At 47.0% G+C, this 17,406-nt stretch overlaps 1 protein-coding gene and 1 long non-coding RNA gene across 3 annotated transcripts; one reads left to right on the forward strand and one right to left on the reverse strand.

Annotated features, from left to right (window-relative positions):
• Positions 1-1,634: 1,634 nt before the first annotated feature.
• Positions 1,635-5,857, reverse strand: SPMIP9 (sperm microtubule inner protein 9). Its single transcript, XM_082745326.1, has 4 exons — positions 5,752-5,857; positions 4,922-4,958; positions 4,167-4,259; positions 1,635-2,171 (listed from the first exon to the last, which is right to left on the reverse strand). Exons 2-4 carry the CDS (start codon positions 4,946-4,948, stop codon positions 1,743-1,745), a joined length of 549 nt encoding a protein of 182 aa, XP_082601452.1. The 5' UTR covers positions 4,949-4,958; positions 5,752-5,857; the 3' UTR covers positions 1,635-1,742.
• On the forward strand, positions 4,970-8,584 carry LOC309871873. Of its 2 annotated transcripts, none has more exons than XR_014315537.1 (3): positions 4,970-5,216; positions 7,279-7,330; positions 8,341-8,584. It is a non-coding gene; the product is annotated as an uncharacterized lncRNA (long non-coding RNA). The 2 variants fall into 2 exon arrangements; XR_014315538.1 differs by lacking the exon at positions 4,970-5,216 and adding an exon at positions 6,717-6,778.
• The last annotated feature ends 8,822 nt before the right edge of the window (positions 8,585-17,406 follow it).

Raw genomic sequence — 17,406 nt, forward strand, 5'->3', positions numbered from 1 at the left:
AGTAATCGCAGATCGAAGCCGTGATGAGGTACCATTTCCCATTTATGAAATTGGCAAAAACCGAAAAGATTGTTAATATCCATGCGCTGGTGAGGAGATGGGGAGGAGGAAGAGGGCTGTTCTGGTGTTATCTATGAGCACCAAGCATCTACCCCATTTGACCCAGCACTTGGAAGACTCTGACTTACAGAAATAAAAGCATTGCTAGTAAGGGTATATGCTCATGAATTGTTATTGCTGCATAATTTGCAGGAAAGAAATTGGAAAAGCATAACTGCCTCCTCCCAGTAAGGAAATAGTTTCATAAATCAAGATCCATCAGTTCAATGGAAAAGACCAACTGACTCAGAACCTGCATTTTAACAAGATCTCCTAGGGGAGCCTCGGAGTGTAGGGTGATTCCCACGGAAAAAGCCTTTTCATGTGTTGTGGCAAAAATAGAGTCTTCCGTCCGAATAATCCTCTCCTTCTATTCTACAAACTTCTCATTTGTTGCTGTGCCCATGGCTTAAAGGTGAGTTTCCCAGCCTTCCCTGCAGTTTGTTGGGACCAGGTGCTGCGCTCTAGCCAAGAGGACAGGACTGAAAGTGACGAATATCATGTCTGTCTTGCACCCCTAAAAGGGAATCCACCTGTATTCATCTGGGTGTTTCTTGCTTTCTGCTCACAGGAAAATGTTGATAACTGAATGGGTCCCTATCTTAGCTTGGACCACCATAACAAAACATCACAGGCCAGTGGGCTTCCGCAACTGGAATTTATTTTCTCACAGTTCTGGAGGCTGGAAGTCCACGATCAAGGTCTGGCTGAGGCTGGTCTCTGGTGAGGCTTCTCTTCCTGGCTTGCAGATGGCTGCCTTCCCTGCTGTGTCCTCATTTGGCTGTTCGTGTGTGTGTGTGTGTGTGTGTGTGTGTGTGTGTCCACCAATCCTATCAGAACAGGGTCCCACCCTTATGACCTCATTGAACCTTAATTGCCTCCTAAAAGCTCTTTCTCCAAATACAGTCACATTGGGGGTCAAGGCTTCAACCTATGAATTTTGGGGAGGGGGGACACAATTTAGCTTATGGTAGCTGCCAGGGACACAGAGATGGGAGCCACAGCAGTGGTGCCCCACCCCCCTCTCGGCTGCCTATCTCTGAACTGGTAGACGAGGAAGAAACTAGGGTGTGGTTCAAGCCACTGCACCTAGGTTCCTTGCTTCCGCAGCTCCAGCGGCTCCCTAACTCACGCATGTGTGGATGTGTTGATCAAAGCTCCGCTGAGCAAGAAGGAAAGTATAAAAGGATGCCCTCGAGACGGTTACTGCTGATTGCTACAGGGTGGGTGTGGTGAGCCAACGAAACACACAGGGAAGCTCCCCAACAGCATTCGCACAACTTGAGACAACTGTAGGAAATCGCATGGTCCCATTTTGTAAGTAAATGCCTAAAGCTACAAGAATCTTTCCAGCAGGACTCTTCGTTGTCATGAGATATCCTACAAATTCCAGCCTCCCTACACACCAGTTTTTCTCCCTCCCCACTTCCACAACCCCCATCCGCCCCTCCCTTCTGCAGGTGGTGGGAGGGGGTGGATGCTGTCCCAGCGCAGGCCAGGGAACCAGGTAGAACAAGCACGCGCAGTGCTGTCTTTCCAGGGTTTTATTTTCAGCCCTCCTGTCTATTCTCCAAGTGCCATGCAGGAATTGCCTTGTGAGAGGGAGGATGTCCCTAGGGCCCCTGAGGGCGCTCTCCCCCTTCCTACTGGTAAAATGGCATCAAGGGCCCCCATCGGTTCAAGATAGGGAACTTGACTTTATGGTGATAGGGACATAGGCAGCCAGGTAGTAGAAAGTAGCCCTTGCCCTCCTCAGGTGCAGGCTGGAGCTCGGGCTCCAGGAGGCATGGAAAGCCAGCACTCTGGCGGACCCGGTTAGGGGTACCCCGGGCCAGGTACAGGGCGTGGGAAACGGGGTACACGGAATGGCAGATACTGGTGAACCTGCACTCGTCCTCCTCTGTGGCCACTCGGTCCTGGTCCTGCGGGGGGAAGAAGCCGGGCTGTCCCAGGTCTTTGGCGGTCATGTGGGGTCTTCTGAAGGCGGGGTATCCATCCTCTAGCTTGGGTGTAGAGCTGGGGATGGCCCTATAAAATTCTTTCTCCCGGAGTTGGGCATCCAGCTTTGCTTGCTGTGGAAATAAATCACACAGGAATGGATGGCTGAGACAGGGGAAAGGCGAAGATTCCTTGGCCTCATCCAGGACAGAGCACACTTCTCTTTAGTTAAAAAAGTTTAAACTGGTTTTTGAATGGTGGTATGTATGACCCGGGGAAATACTGAAGTGATAGAAGAGGGTTTCTCGTGAAAAGTCTGTCTCTTTCCTGCTTCTCCTTTCCCCTTGGTTCCCATCTCCAGACATATTCACTGAGGTAAGAGCTTTTCCCTATCTTTCTAGACACAGTTTATGTTCGCATAAACATACAATGGAGGGGCACCTGGGTGGCTCAAAAGCCTCTGCCTTTGGCTCAGGTCATGATCTCAGGGTCCTGAGATCGAGCCCTGCATCGGGCTCTCTGCTCAGTGGGGAGCCTGCTTCCCCTTCTCTCTCTCCGCCTGCCTCTCTGCCTACTTGTGATCTCTCTCTCTTTCTGTCAAATAAATAAATAAAATCTTTTTTAAAAAAAACATATAATGGAGTTTTATACCCCCTGGCTTGTCCTCAATGAATGCATATTATGACCCCACTCTGCATTTTGCTTCCACTAAATACTATATCCCAGAAATTGTTCCTTGTTTGTACAGATTTTCTTTTTATTTTTAGTGGAGCTACCTGGAGACCGGAAAGGATTTCTTGAACAAGCCTTTAAAAGGGCAAACGATAAAGGGAAAGACGGCTAATCCGACTATATTAAAGTAAAAGTTTCTATTCGCTGAAAGGGAGGGAAAAGACAAACCACAGCCCATGACGGGTGTTACCATTTCTATAACTGACAAATGAAACACGTCTAGAATATCTACAGAACTCCTACAAATTAAGAAGAAAAAAGACAAGCATCCCACTAACAACAGGGACCAAAGACATGACGGACATCTCCCAGAATAATGAATATCCATAAACATATGAAAAGATGCTAAACCAGAGCACAAGAAGATATTATTTCAAACCCACCAAATAAGCCAAACCCACAATAAGCCACCAAATAAGTCTTTCAACACCAAGTTGATGGCAAGTTTGGAGAGCCAAAGAAGGAACGGTCCCCCGCTCCAGTGACACAGCCACTTTGGCAAGTAACGATGTTCCCTGGGACAAGCAATTCCCCCCCTGGGGCGGCAGACTCCTGAACCTTAGGCTGTGGAATCCTCATCGCAACACAGGGCAGTGAGATCACCAGCCCAGTAAAAGCCCAGATGTCCAACAGAAGAGGGGACAAGTATATGGTGGCACGTTCATGCAATGTAATAAGACACAGCAGAAAATGAATAGCATACTATAAGTAACATATTACTCAGCAAAAAGCAAAAGCCACAGAAGAGTACAAATAGAATGATCCAGTGTGTAACAGAGCTCAAAAAGGCAAACCTCAACAGTTTATAGGGATATATAACTATAGAGCACAACTGTTTTTAAAAGACACCAAGGGAATGATTAACCTCAAATTCAGAATAGTACCTACCTCTTAAGGGGGAAGAAGGGGGGTGCCCTAGGGTACTTCTAATGTGCTATGTTTTCATTCTGGGGGCTGATAATGGGCACACTGGTGTTTGTTTTGTCAATGCTATTTAAACCGTGAATGTGTATCATTTATACTCTCGTGTTCATGACTTAAGGTTGATATATGTTTTTTTAAAAGATTTTATTTATTTGACAGAGAGAGACACAGCAAGAGAGAGAACACAAGCAGGGGGAGTGGAGAGGGAGAAACAGCCTTCCCGCCGAGCAGGACCCTGGGATCATGACAGATACTGAAGGCAGATGCTTAAAGACTGAGCCACCCAGGCACCCCAGGTTGATGTACATTTTAAAAAACATACACACAATGCACGCACATAAAAGATTTCCTCAGCTCTCCCGGTATCAGATACTGTTCTAAAGAAGTGCCCCCAATATCCACACATAATAAAGATAGAATAAAGGTGATTTCCACGGGCCATGGACAGAAGACAAGACTGAGTCAGTTCTTACCTCTTGTGGTGTGACTCTGGAGTACTTGTGCTTCCCGTAGGGTTGGTAGTCAACCATGTAGGAGCTCTTGTATGTGTCTAAATCCACAGGGGCCTGGAGGGCAAGGGAGATTCCAAAACAAGAGATCCCATCTTGCCATTCTTCCACCTAAAGGCATTCGACAGCGTCTCATTGCCCATAGGACCCAGACCAACTTTAGGGCCCGGCCTTCAGAGCCCCTCATGATCTGGTTTCTACTGACCCTTGCCAGCTCACACCGCTTGACATCCCTCCATGCCCTCTGCAGCAAACTCCTACACATCCTCTAAAACCCAGCTGAATTTCTTCTCCCCAACAGCTATCCCATCCTTTTATTCCTCACCTCCCCCAAATTACACGCTTACTCCTCTGCTTTCATAGCACATTTTGCCTCCCTTGTTACAACACTTAGCAGGGGGACTGTAATTGATTGAATGAAGTATACTAGATCAGGACCTAACCTTTGGCATCTCTACAGCCTTGAAGCCCAACACAGGGCTGAGGGTGCCTTATAAATGCATGAATGAAATAAATAAATAATAAATAGTAATAAATAATGAATAAATGAACTCCCAGAAAATTGTATATCCTTGCTTTCCTCTTTGCCTATTAACCGCCCCACACACACACCCCATTCCAGAATAAGGACCAGAGGGACCCCCACAGCACCTGGGCCTGTTTGCTAAAGCTGCTCGACCTTGAGGTGGTCACAAAGGACAGACACCCACAACACTCACCTGTCTGGGGTACACCACACCTGCCATAGCAGACAACCTAGACACAGACAAGCTGGTTAGACCTGCTTCCTCTGACCATGCCAGGGGAAGCAGCCGTTGTCCCCAAAGCCATGTCAAGCAAGCAAGCTGCCCCAGTCCTCTTAGCGCCCCCTGCACGTTACTCAGTCACCCAGGGCTTGAAGGCAGCCGCACGGATCAATGGGCACGTGTGCAGGGATTCTGGGACCAAGGGGCAGGCGCGGGTCCCAGAAGGAATCAGAACTGAGGAGAACAGCAGATTCACCTCTCAAACAAGGTGGGTAGTGTGCTAATAAATCTTTAACAACAGCCTTTTTGAGGCAAATAATCCACAGTGGTTGGTAGCATCTATTGAGCAGACTTGAACTCTCAGGTGCCCCAAACCAGGGATCTGAGCTGCCCTGAGGAAGCAGGCAGTAGGCCTAGGACTTAGTGGCGCCCTGGGTCAGAAGCACAAACCATGTTTTCTAATGGGGTTGGGGTATCCAGGGTGGAAAATTTTATAAGGCTCTGCGTTCCCAGTTAAGCAATAGCAGCAGATACATCCAACCCTGTCCCTCACTCCCTAACCCTGAAGTGCTAATGGGGAGCCTTACAGTTGGCTCCTGGGGAGCAATCTGAGCTTCCAGTTCTGGGCTGGTCCTCCACTTCATTCCCACGGACCACTGCCCTGAACCTCACTCCATGCCAGGTGCTGTGGCCCAGCATGGCACCTGCCAAACCTCAAATTGTCCCTGTGTCCCCTCCGTTTTGTGCATGGACAGCTCCCCTCCTGGGGCTGGGGGCCGGCTTCAGTGAAAAACAGCACCTACCCCTCTTGCTACCAAGAGGATGACGATGGTCCAGCCCTTCCCACTCCAGGTGCCGCCACTGCATGAAGAGGCGGCTGCTGTGTCCCATTGCCACACCTGTCCTGGAGATGAGCCCTCACCTACGTGACCCAGGCTGCTTTGGTCACAGTCCCTGGTCATTGTGATGGGGTGACTGGCTCACCTCCTGTGTGGCAGTTCCCCGGTCCCTGGCTCACCTTCTCATGGCAAGTGGCTGGTGTTCCAGAACATCTGAGCCAACATGAACTCGGGTAGCGGCATTGGAAGGTTTTAGGGAGGTGGGCGCTAGCCAATACTCTACAGAATCAGTTGTTTCCAGGAGAGGGAGGGCAACAGAACCCCACATGGATTTTTTTTTTTTTTAAGATTTTTTTATTTATTTATTTGACAGACAGAGATCATAAGTAGGCAGGGAAGCAGGCAGAGAGAGAGGAGGAAGCAGGCTCCCCACTGAGCAGAGAGCCCGATGCGGAGCTCGATCCCAGGACTCTGGGATCATGACCTGAGCCGAAGGCAGAGGCTTTAAACCACAGAGCCACAGGCGCTCCTCCCCAACATGGATTTTGACATCAGACAGTGGGTGACTCGATTCACTGCATGCCACAACCAGCCCCCCCGCCCCTCCCCCACCGTCGCGGGGGTCTTTGTTGCCTGAACGGCTGGCTTGTCCCTCCTCTGTCAGAATTTCACCCTCTTCCACACCTTTGAGGCTAGCTGTGATCCAAAAAATGAAAAAATAAGTGCTGATGAGGATATGGAGAAATTGGAGCCCTCCTGTGCTGCTGATGGGAATGTAAATTGGTGCAGCCACCGTGGAAAACAGTATGGTGGTTGCTCAGAAAATTAAACGTCAACATAGAATTGCCGTAGGCTCCTGCAATTCCTCCTTTGAGTGGATGCCCCGGAGAAGTGAAAGCAGGGGTTCGAACACGCGCCTGTGCGACCATGTTCAGAGCGGCAGCATTCACAGTGGCCAAGGGATAGAAACAACCCCAATATTTGTCAGCTGGTGAGTGGATAAACAAAATGTGGTGTTTACATATAATGAAATACTATTCTGTTTTGTGTTTTAAGACTTTATGTATTTGACATAGAGAAAGAGACAGCGAGAGAGGGAACACAAGCAGGGAGAGTGGGAGAGGGAGAAGCAGGCTCCCTGCTGAGCAGGAAGCGCGATAAGGGGCTCAATTCCAGGACCCCGGGATCATGACCTGGCCCAAGGCAGACACTTAACCAACTGAGTCACCCAGGTGCCCATTATTCTGTTTTTAAAATAGTTTAAAAGATGTCTAATTCCAGTATGGTTGACATGTGGTGCTAGATTAGTTTCAGGTGGACAATCTACATTTCTCAGCGCTCCTCACTGGCAAGTGCCCTCCTTAATCCCCATCACCTAGGTCCCCCACCCCCCACCTGCCGCCCCTCTGATAATCAGCTGTTTGTTCCCTATTGTTAAAAGTCTGTTTTTTTGGTTTGTCTTTTTTTCTCCTTTGTTCAAATATTATTCAGTTTTAAAAGAAATTTAGCACATGCTACAACATGAAGAAACCTTGCAAACATGGTAAGTAAAATAAAAAAGACCCTATATTCCACTTATATGAGGTGCCTAAGTTCATAGAGACAGGAGTAGAGCTGTGGTTGCCAGGGGACTGGGAGGAAAGGGTAGAGTTTTAAGAAGATAAAACACTTTTGGGAAAAGAATAGGGGTGATGATGATTGTACAACATTGTTAATGAATTTAAAGCACTAATTTGTTATGCTTTGATAAAATGGATAAAATGGTAAATTTTAATGTTATATATATTTACCACAATAAAAATCATTCACGTACTTTAAGGGCCCCCTCTTCCATGAAGCTCTCCTTGGTTTCTCACTGAGTGCCACCACAGATGCCTTTCATTTATGCAACTAATATTTATTGAGCACTGTTTTGTGTTGGGCGCTGTTCTTAATGTTGTAGATTCAACAAGTGAACCAGGTAGATGGGAATCCCCCTGACTGCAGAGTTTACATTCTGATGAGAGCAAAACACAGAGTAAGCAAGTAATAATTGCTCAACTGCTCTATTAGATCCAGCAAATAAACAAAGTGAAGTCTGAGGGAATGACTGAGTGGCACTTTAGGAGAGTGTGAGAGGGCCTCTCAGAAAGGGTGGCATTACAGCGGAGGTCTGAAGTGTCAGAAGCAGTCATGGAATGATCTGGAAGATAGGGCTTCTCAGCATATGTCAGCAAGTGCAAAGCCTGTAAGACAGGAACAAGGGGGAGTGGGGGGGGGCCAGGAAGAGTGGGAAAGGGCAAGAGGCCAAGAACAAGGGGGTTGTGAATCTCTGATGTTCGCCTTTCTGTGGTGGCATGCCAGTTTCCCTTTGGAGAACTATTTCTCTGCCCTGTGGAGATGATGTGATTTGTGTGGTACTGACCCTACTCCAGCTCTAAACGGATGTGTTGTCTCTAGAATAGTCTGTCCCCCAGGCCACCCGATTGATGCAAGGAGAGGCTCATGACTGGAGGTGGGCTGATAAGTGTCACCCTCAGCTCCTGGCACTGGCACAGTCTCTCTCTTTCTAAGATAGTAGTCACTAAGAACTGTGGGAGCCTGGAGCTATATGAAGCCTGGCCATGAATAAAATCAGCAAAAAAAAGAAGACCCAGGAGGTGAAGACAGAGAGTGACTGCATCTTGAGGATTCTAACTAAGCCCCTGGATACAACCATGCCCTGAAGCTTAACTACATCCGGACCTCATGGCTTATGTGTGCCAATACATTCCTTTTCCTGCTGAAGCCGGTTTTAGTTGAGTTTATGTAAGTTAGTAGCTGAAGTAGTTCCAACAAATTCAAGGTTGGAGAGCTAAAGTAGTTCCTTCTCCTAACCAACTGTGGTATCCTTCAGGTAAAGAACTTGGTCTTAGTCACCTTTTTATCCCAGTGCACTGTCACTTACATGTAAGGATTTAAGAAGTGCTTTTGAATATAATAATCCTGGAAATGACAAAGAATGGGTAAAGAACAGAATGGCCGCAGAGATGAAAGTAGAGGGACAGCTGGGCCATAACAAGTGATTTTTTTGTGCCTCAAGAATATATTTTCAGGAAAACATTACCAAGTAGCTTTTGGAGTCCTGACTTTAAATCCTGATATTTGCTATCCTCTTGCCCTTGGATAAACCATGCAAGTTCAATAGAAGTCAGTGTGATCACCTGCTGTAAAATGGGTACGTGATATCCACGGGAAGTGGATGCAGAAAGTCAAACGGATGTGTCTGTGATTGTCCTTGGTGTTCTTCAGGCCAGGGTTCACTAGCATTGTCTGGCTTTCTGCTCCTTGCCAGACATGGTACAGGGTCCTGTAATCAGGGTAGCGAAGAAATCCCAGAGTGGCCTCTGCCTTCATGAAGTTACAGGATGATGACAGGTAAATATCTTGCACAAGTGAGTCTTTAATTGCAGCTGTGACAATGTCATGGAAGAGAAATGGGGTGTGAGAACCTGATCCGATCTGGAGGGAAGACTTGCATCAAGTAGTGACATCGTACCTCAGTTCTGGGGAGGCAGGAGGATGCTCTGGCCTGTGTGATGGCTGTAGGGCCAAAGGGAGCCTGGTCTTGTGTGGAAGACAGAGGCTGTTCTGTTAGTGCAGAACAAGAGGGAAACATGTGGCTCCAGGTGAGTCTGGGAGTGGGGGTGGGGGTACTTCGTCCAGCCGCGTACAGGAGGATTGGTGGGTTTTATCCTGGAAATAATGGGAAATACCAGGGAGTTTAGCAGGATAAAGCAACATATCAGAGATCACTGGTGGGGCGCCTGGGTGGCTCAGTCAGTTAACTGTCTGCCAGATCACTGGCGGACAATGGCCTGGGGGGAGGACGAAGCAGGATCCCAGCAGTCCGGCCACTGGCTGATGATGGTGGCTGGCACAGGCTGGAGGAGAGGGCAGCGACATGGAGGGAGAAGCCTGGGTGGATTCAAGAGGTGTTTTGGAAGTAAACTCTACCGACTTTAATCATTATCAGGAATCAGCAGGGGCAAGGGAGAGACAGAGGCATGACAGAGAGAGGTATCAAGGATGAATCCCAGATTTTTGGAATGAGCTGCTGGGGATTGGTCACCCTTTGGTGAGGTAGGAAATGGAGGCGGAGGAGCCAGCTAGAGGAGTAAGACCACCATACTGAACTTTGTGCAGCCTGCCTTCCAGGTGGAGAAGCCGGGGGTACACACCTGGGTAGGAGGATCTACAGCCCCGGGGGAAGAAAGCTCTGGACACTCTGGAATTGCTGGTGATATAGGCGGTATTTGAAGCTAACAGAGAGAGTCTGCCGTATTCGGGGAGCATAGCCTTCCTCCAACACGGCCACGCAGTGCAAGGCTGTCCTGAAGAACAGGACAGGACTCTGCTGCCTCCCTAAAAGGGTGTTCAATGGCAGCAAATCAGGTCACAGGAGGGAAAGAGTGAAGGGGTCTACCTACGCTGCCTTCTTTCTGGTTTCCGGTGCTTGTCGATTTCACCGCGGTCACGTTTCTGCACCATCTCAGAGTGAATGCAGCGGCGTCCACGCAGCAACCTGCAGGAGCCGGGCAGGGCCTCCGATGGGCCACCTGTGGGCACACGTCATGGGCAGGTCCGCTGCGCGAGCCTCAGGGCCCTCGTTTCCTCCCGAGAAATGGAACGTGGAGACTTCCTCCAGCCGCACTAAAGCACCGTTAGGAACTTTTTTTTTTTCTTTTAAAAATACTCTTTAATGTTCCTAGGATATATATTTTTTTTAAATTAACATTTATGTATTATTTGTTTCAGGGGTACAGGTCTGTGATTCATCAGTCTTGTTAGGAAATTTTGTAAGCTCACCCCAGAGCATGGCAAAACCCCCATGTACCAACGGTTACCTTTTCGTGCTGTGATCCATGTTCTTTTTCTGAAGCAACACAGCTACGTTTCTCATGGCTCTCGCAGTCTCCTTTAGCAGCATGCAAGGGGAATCTTTCCAACATTTGTCAGGGATGAAAAATAAACCAGAAAGCAATTCCCGTTTGTTTCATTTGAAGCCTAAATACAAGCATTGGGTTCAAATTGTGTAGGGAAAGACAAACTCAATTCATTGCATAATAAAAACTGGTAGGAGTGTATTTCTAAAAGCATTGTTAGGGGGAAGTATATGTTTAAAAGCACACACAGAAAAAACATCGTGTGGACAGAGATCCATGAACGGTCTATACAAAGCACAGGGCACACCAACGGCTCTCACTGAGATCCTTGTCCCCTTCCTCTGGTGAGAATAATCACCTCTCTAGCTTCATTTCCTTAGTGACAAAATACATGTGGACAGGGTTGGAGGACAAAACTAAAGGAGAAAAATATGCGCAATGCCTTGGCATCGGGTCTGGTATGCTGTAGGAGCTTAATTATTGCAACATTCATTCATCTGAGAGAGAATCCGCTTGTCTCTTTCTGGAGGGAAAGCTGGGCCCCAAGTTTCTGTCTATGCAAATTCAGCATGTTAATATTGTTAAATCACAGGAGGAAATTCTTTTCCCAAACCAGAAGCCTTCGAGTTCCTCCAGGCTTATATTAAAGGGATTACAATCCATTTCCTTCCTAATACGGCTAATGCGCTATGGGAAGCCCTCAGGCCAGGGATTAAAGCATTTACGCCTTTAATTAGGAGCAAACCTTCCCTTAGAGCCTGAAACACAAACAGCAAGTCGACACTACAAAGGCCTCCTCCCAGAGCAATGGGGATACCAATCCCTCTCCAGGAGCCAGGAGCCTCCAAAGGGCTTAGCAAACGCTGCCTTTCCCAAACAGGGTGCCTTAGCTGGGAGGGCCCTGTGAAGAAGCGAAGAAACGGACACCCCTTCACATGGAGAACAAACAAACAAACAAAAACAGATCCGTGGACTTAATCAGAATCAGCCCCTACCCTACAGCTCAGGGGGGCAAGAGGGCCGAGCGGAAGGACCACATCTTGGAGACGGATGCTGGACGCTAGATTGTCCTGCAGGTTCCTCTTCTAGATTTCCCCTGGGGACTCACAAAACCAGGTTGTTAGCTTTCAAGTGGACGACTCTGAAAATTAAGACCTGTTTGTGTTTTGGAGGGGTCTGTCCTCACACAGTTGTCTTCATTGGTCCCAAACACGAGGCCTATCAACTTCTTCCATTCTAGCTTCATAGCCATAGCTGGGTCACCTTGTGCAGCCCAGGGAGCACCTGCTTCAGAGTCCCCCGGATACATATGAAAACCTAGATTTCTGGGGCATCTGGGTGGGTCAGCCGTTAAGTGTCTGCCTTCGGCTCAGGTCATGATCCTGGGGTCCTGGGATGGAGGACCATGTCGGGCTCCCTGTTCTGTGGGAAGCTTGCTTCTCCCCCTCCTGCTCCCCCGGCTTGTGTTTCTACTCTCGCTGTATCTCTCTCTGCCAAATAAATAAATAAAATCTTTAAAAATAAAATAAAATAAAACCTAGATTTCTGCCGCCTACCTTCTGTGTCAGAAGCTCTGGGAGAAGGAGCCAAGCCCAGAATCTGCCTTTAGACAAGCTTCCCTGGAGATTCTCATGATTCTTACACTTGCCTACAAGAAAACTATAGCCGGGCCATCTGTAGCTCTTTATAGAGGAGGGAGGTGAGGACCAGAGCCTTCCAGGGACTTGTACCAGCACAGAGAGCCAATCAGGCCCCGGCATGGGGCATACGTGGGTGGTAGATGTGCTCAGTATGCGAGAACTGATACCAAAAAAGCTTGTGAAATTGTGAACGTGGGATAAGAATGTAGGGTCTTCTTCTGCTTCATTTGTTCAACAGGCAACTGTCAATGGACTTAGGTCAGCAAGGTGTGGCGTTCAGTGCTGCATGTGTCTCTGGGTGCAGAGGGAAGAAGGGGACATTGTCAGGGTGATAATACAAGATGGAAAACACGGGGTTCCTGCCATTTAGAACTTAGCAGACTGGTGAGGCGGGAGAGGGGAGGAAGCACCCAAAGAGAGAGTGAGCAAGCACAGGTAGGGGTTCCAGAAGTGAGGGCCATGGGGCATAAGAGGGGACTAGACACGTGGCAGAGATGATATGATGAAATCAAGTCTTAAATGAGGAGCCTCCTTTTGCCCAAATCTGGCCCATCTCTGAAAGTTCAGGCAACCCTCAACCTCTGGTGGGAACCACTTCCTGCTTGCTCGTGGTCACCCACATCCCTTCTCTCTGAATATTTATGACACTACCACAGAGCTCTGTTTCTTAATTGATCCCATTTCCACGTCTTTAAGTATGCGTTTTCTTTACTTCTCCGAAAGACTTGAACTGCCTTTGGCCTCTCCTGAGCCTACCAGACTAGGCTGATAAATGTTATACCCTCCAATCGTGTTCTTAGCTTGTTTGGGGGCTTTGTAAAGGTCCAGCCGGGGCCGCACACCGAACTCTTCCCATGCGGGGCTAAGAAGTATGGACGCTCAGAGGGCAGGCCGAGTATAGACCCCAAAGACTTTGAGAGTCTGATGAGTTTGCACTTGAACCCAGCTCTGCCACTTACCAACCAGGTGTCCTTGTGCAAGTTCCTTATATTATCTCCTCAGTTTCCTTCTCAAGTGGTAAAATGGGGATTTAAAAACACCTGCTTGGCAGGAGAATGGACTACAATCCTGTAAATGCCGGTCTCAGCCTGGCCCCTGGCCCCTAGCCCACCATCAATAAATAAGAATGAGTGTGGAGACTATCTCCCCACAGGATGTAATGAAAGGGACTTTTTTTTTAAAAGAAGGCCAGTGTGGGGGAAGGGCACAGCACAGCACAGGGAGGAGGAGGGCACAAAAGAAATGACAGCCGCTGGAGGCTCCTACCCCCGGCCAGGCACTGGAGAACTGACTGGACGTTTGGTGGTAGTGTTAACGACTGGACACGTCCTCTGTCCTGGCGTCTGTCCCGACAGCTTCACCAAAACCCTACCCTATAGATCCTTCCTACGCTCTTCATCTGGTAAATGAGGCACAGAAAAGATTAGCAACTTGCTTACGGTTCCACACAGGTATTAAGTGACAGAGGCAGGATTTCAGCCCCAGCTGCCTGCGGCCGGAGTTCATGTTTTCAATCACTGGGTCATATGGCTTGGAACCCCTGGAGAGAAATAGGATGGGTTTCTAAAGAAGGCAAGTTATATGCCGGAATGGAAAGTGGCTGCTGAACCGGAGGCTCGCTCTCACACTGAGGGTCTCTGGTCAAAATAAACCCTTTCACACAATGCCATGTTGGACAAGACCACGGTGATCACGATGGGTCATGTGAAAAACAAGACAGCTGGGTAATTATATTTGAACACACACAAACCAGGGGCATTGTCCTAGACCCCAAAATGACCAAACACTGCCCTACGCCAGCTAAAGAGCCTCCACTTCTTCTGAGGCCAGAACACATTCCTCCTGCCTGAGAGACAGGAATTCTTAAGATAGCCCATTACAGAGTCATCTGCTTCCTGAAAATGTGCAATCTAGAAGAAACCCCTGCTTCCTTGAGCCCACCCCCAGATCCCCTAATACAGACCCAAATCCTATAATAATTTTTTGAAAGCATATGGGAAAGATGGCGGTGTAGTAGGGGAACCCTAGGCTGGTCTTATCCCTTGAACACAACTAGATAACAACAAATCATGCTAAATACCCTAGAAATAAAGACTTTTTGGATACCTTATTCTTCTAACAGCTTCCTGTTAGAAGTTCCCTCTTTACAACTAGACAGAACCCCAACTTGTTCAACTCCCTGCAGATTCCTGATGGTCTTTGGATGGAAGTCATTGACGTCTCTCTGGAAATCCCAGTGTTTTAGCATGCAAGCCATTTCCCAGACTACCTCTCCCAGTCAGAAGCCAAAAATTTGTCAGGCCAGGGAAAGGGTCACTGTCCTCATCTTTGGCTGCTTCGTTTTTGTTTCTCTAATCTCTCCCATAGAAAGGGGCATGAATTCTCTACTGAAGTAAGGATGAGAATCTTACCAACATGGAAAAATTGTTAAGAAGAGTCAATGCTAAGATAGGCCACATCCACAAGGCCACGTCCAGCCTGGTGACCGGTGGAGAGAGCTCAAATTATAATTCTTCTTCTTCCTCTTTTTTTTTTTTTTTTTTTGGTTTAAAGATTTGTATTTATTTATTTGACAGACAGAGATCACAAGTAGGCAGAGGCAGGCAGAGAGAGAGGAAGGGAAGCAGGCTTCCTCCTGAGCAGAAAGCCCAATGCGGGACTTGATCCCAGGACCCTGGGATCATGACCTGAGCCAAAGGCAGAGGCTTTAACCCACTGAGCCACCCAGGCTCCCCGCAAACTACAATTCTTAATTTGTTTTATTTCATTGTTATTTCAGTCATGCTCAAAAATATTTAAAAAAAAAATCCATCCAGATTATCAGCTTCTCTCTATTTTATTAAAATAAGACTCAAAATATGTGATGTAAGAGAGGGCTGAGGTGCTTAGCGGCCACATAGTCTCAAAATAATTGTTTAATAATTTAAAATTTTTTCAGGTTTAGTAGAAGAGCAGGCATTTCTCCGAATTGAAGTACACAAATGACCCATAAACACATCATCGGAATCAAATCAAAAGAAATGCAAACAAACATATGCAATTTTCCATCTACCAGAGTGCCAGAAAAAAGCTTTCAATATAATTTCCAGTCCTGGTGTGAGGAAAACTGGCACTTCCTCATACCGTCTTGTTATGGGTATAAGTAGCCATAATCTTTCTGAAGGCTATCAGAAGTATCTGCCAAAAATTTAGAAATGGCTGTACTTTTTGACATTTGGCAATTATTTTTATTTTTTTTTAAAGACTTTATTTATTTATTTGACAGAGAGATCACAAGCAGGCAGAGAGAGGGGGAAACGGGCTCCCTGCTGAACAGCTGGATGCAGGGCTGGATCCAAGGACTCTGAGATTAGAACCTGAGCTAAAGGCAGAGGCTTAACCCACTGAGCAACCCAGGTGTCCTGGCAATTGTGTGTTTAGATGTTGCCCTTACATCAGTGATGGCTCACATTTGCAAAGACAGGCAGGACACGTTCACCATGGTGTTGCTTCGAGTAACAAATACAGGCAACAAGCCAACTCTATTATCGGCAGGAACTGATTAAATAGATACGGGTCTACCCACACTGTGAAATACTAGTAGGTATTTAAAGAAAAATAGATACATCTTCAGATGAACTGAAATGGAAGGCTGAGAAACCATTTCTGTGACAATACTGAAGAATGATTTGTTACCCTAGGAGACAGCTGGATAAAATGCTTTTGCCCAAGGGCCTGGAAATGGAATGGAAATAATGGAAATTTATAACCTCCAGGGTCTCTTGCCCATCATAAATCAAAGATGCCTTCTCTGGGTGCTCAGTAACTATTGATTGTTGTGATTGTTGATGATGATGATGAAGATGAAGATGGTAATGGGAAAGATTCTCTGCCCGAGAGAATTAGGAGAAGATTGTTCCTTAGAGACCTTACTCTGCCGACAGTTACCGACACATATTATCAGCCCTTATTTTATCTTCTTGGACCTCTGTCAACTTTTCTAAGTTCTTTCAAATGCCTTTTGGGCCGTGAGTCTGGGGTCAGTGGGGGGTCGGGCCATTTAGATGTTGAAAGGGCAAGGTGACCAGTAAGTCACACCTCTGTCCCTCACTGCCTGACCTGGCACCGGCCGTGTAATCTGCGAGAGGATCTCCCTTCATGCCATCACGTTGGAATGAAGTGCCGAGAGGAACATCTTTCCTAGGAATCACGCTGACAGATGGGCCAGTCAATCCGAGGTCAGCCCCTTCACACCTCATAACGCAACCTGGCAGTGGGAGGTTGAGAAAGACTTTTCTGGTTACAAACACTTTCTAGATGACTTAGTGGATCTTAAAGTGTGGTCCTTGGACCTCCTGAAGTGATTGTTAAGAAAAAGACCTCACCGCATATCTTCCAAATCAGAATTTGTTGGGGGAATGGGGTCAGACGTGGGGATCAGCATGTGAAACTCACTCTCAGGGAATTCTTTTGGGCCCTGAAGTTTGGGGACAACTGAGGAAGACCTTAGTGATATTTTGCGCATAGGCAAAATATTTCAGGATCCCATTATGACCGATTATATCTTTTTGTGAAGCATTTTTGCAAGCAGTCAAGCAGTCAAGTGACCCTATATCCATTCCATTCCCCTGGTGTAGAGAATAATTAAAAAACAGATGAACCTTGATTTAAGTGGGCACCTCTGTTCTATTCCAGATATCACCAGAAACAACATTTAGGACAAGAAATAAGAAGACTTCAAGGCATTTTGTTCAGAATACATGCCATTTACTGATTCACTTAATTAGCAAACATGAAACAGTGAAACAGCTCAGAGCTATATACAAGAATTTGTTTTAAAAAAAAGTTTTAAAACTTAATGGAAAAAAAATAACTTATCTTCAGTTCCCAGAAAATTTCTGTTTGCATTCATTTGTAACATGTAGTACATGTAGAATTTTGTTTTTCCTACTCTTTCTACCAGAACCTTGAATGTGACTGCTTCACTGGTCTTAACCGATTAACCACCTGTGTGTAACAACACCCAGAACCTTCACCATTTCCTCTCTCCTTATCTTCATTCTTTCCTTTCTACAAATATTTATTGAGCACCTGAT

This window comes from Mustela nivalis, assembly GCF_964662115.1.
Source record: "Mustela nivalis genome assembly, chromosome: 8".
Lineage (NCBI taxonomy): Eukaryota > Metazoa > Chordata > Mammalia > Carnivora > Mustelidae > Mustela > Mustela nivalis.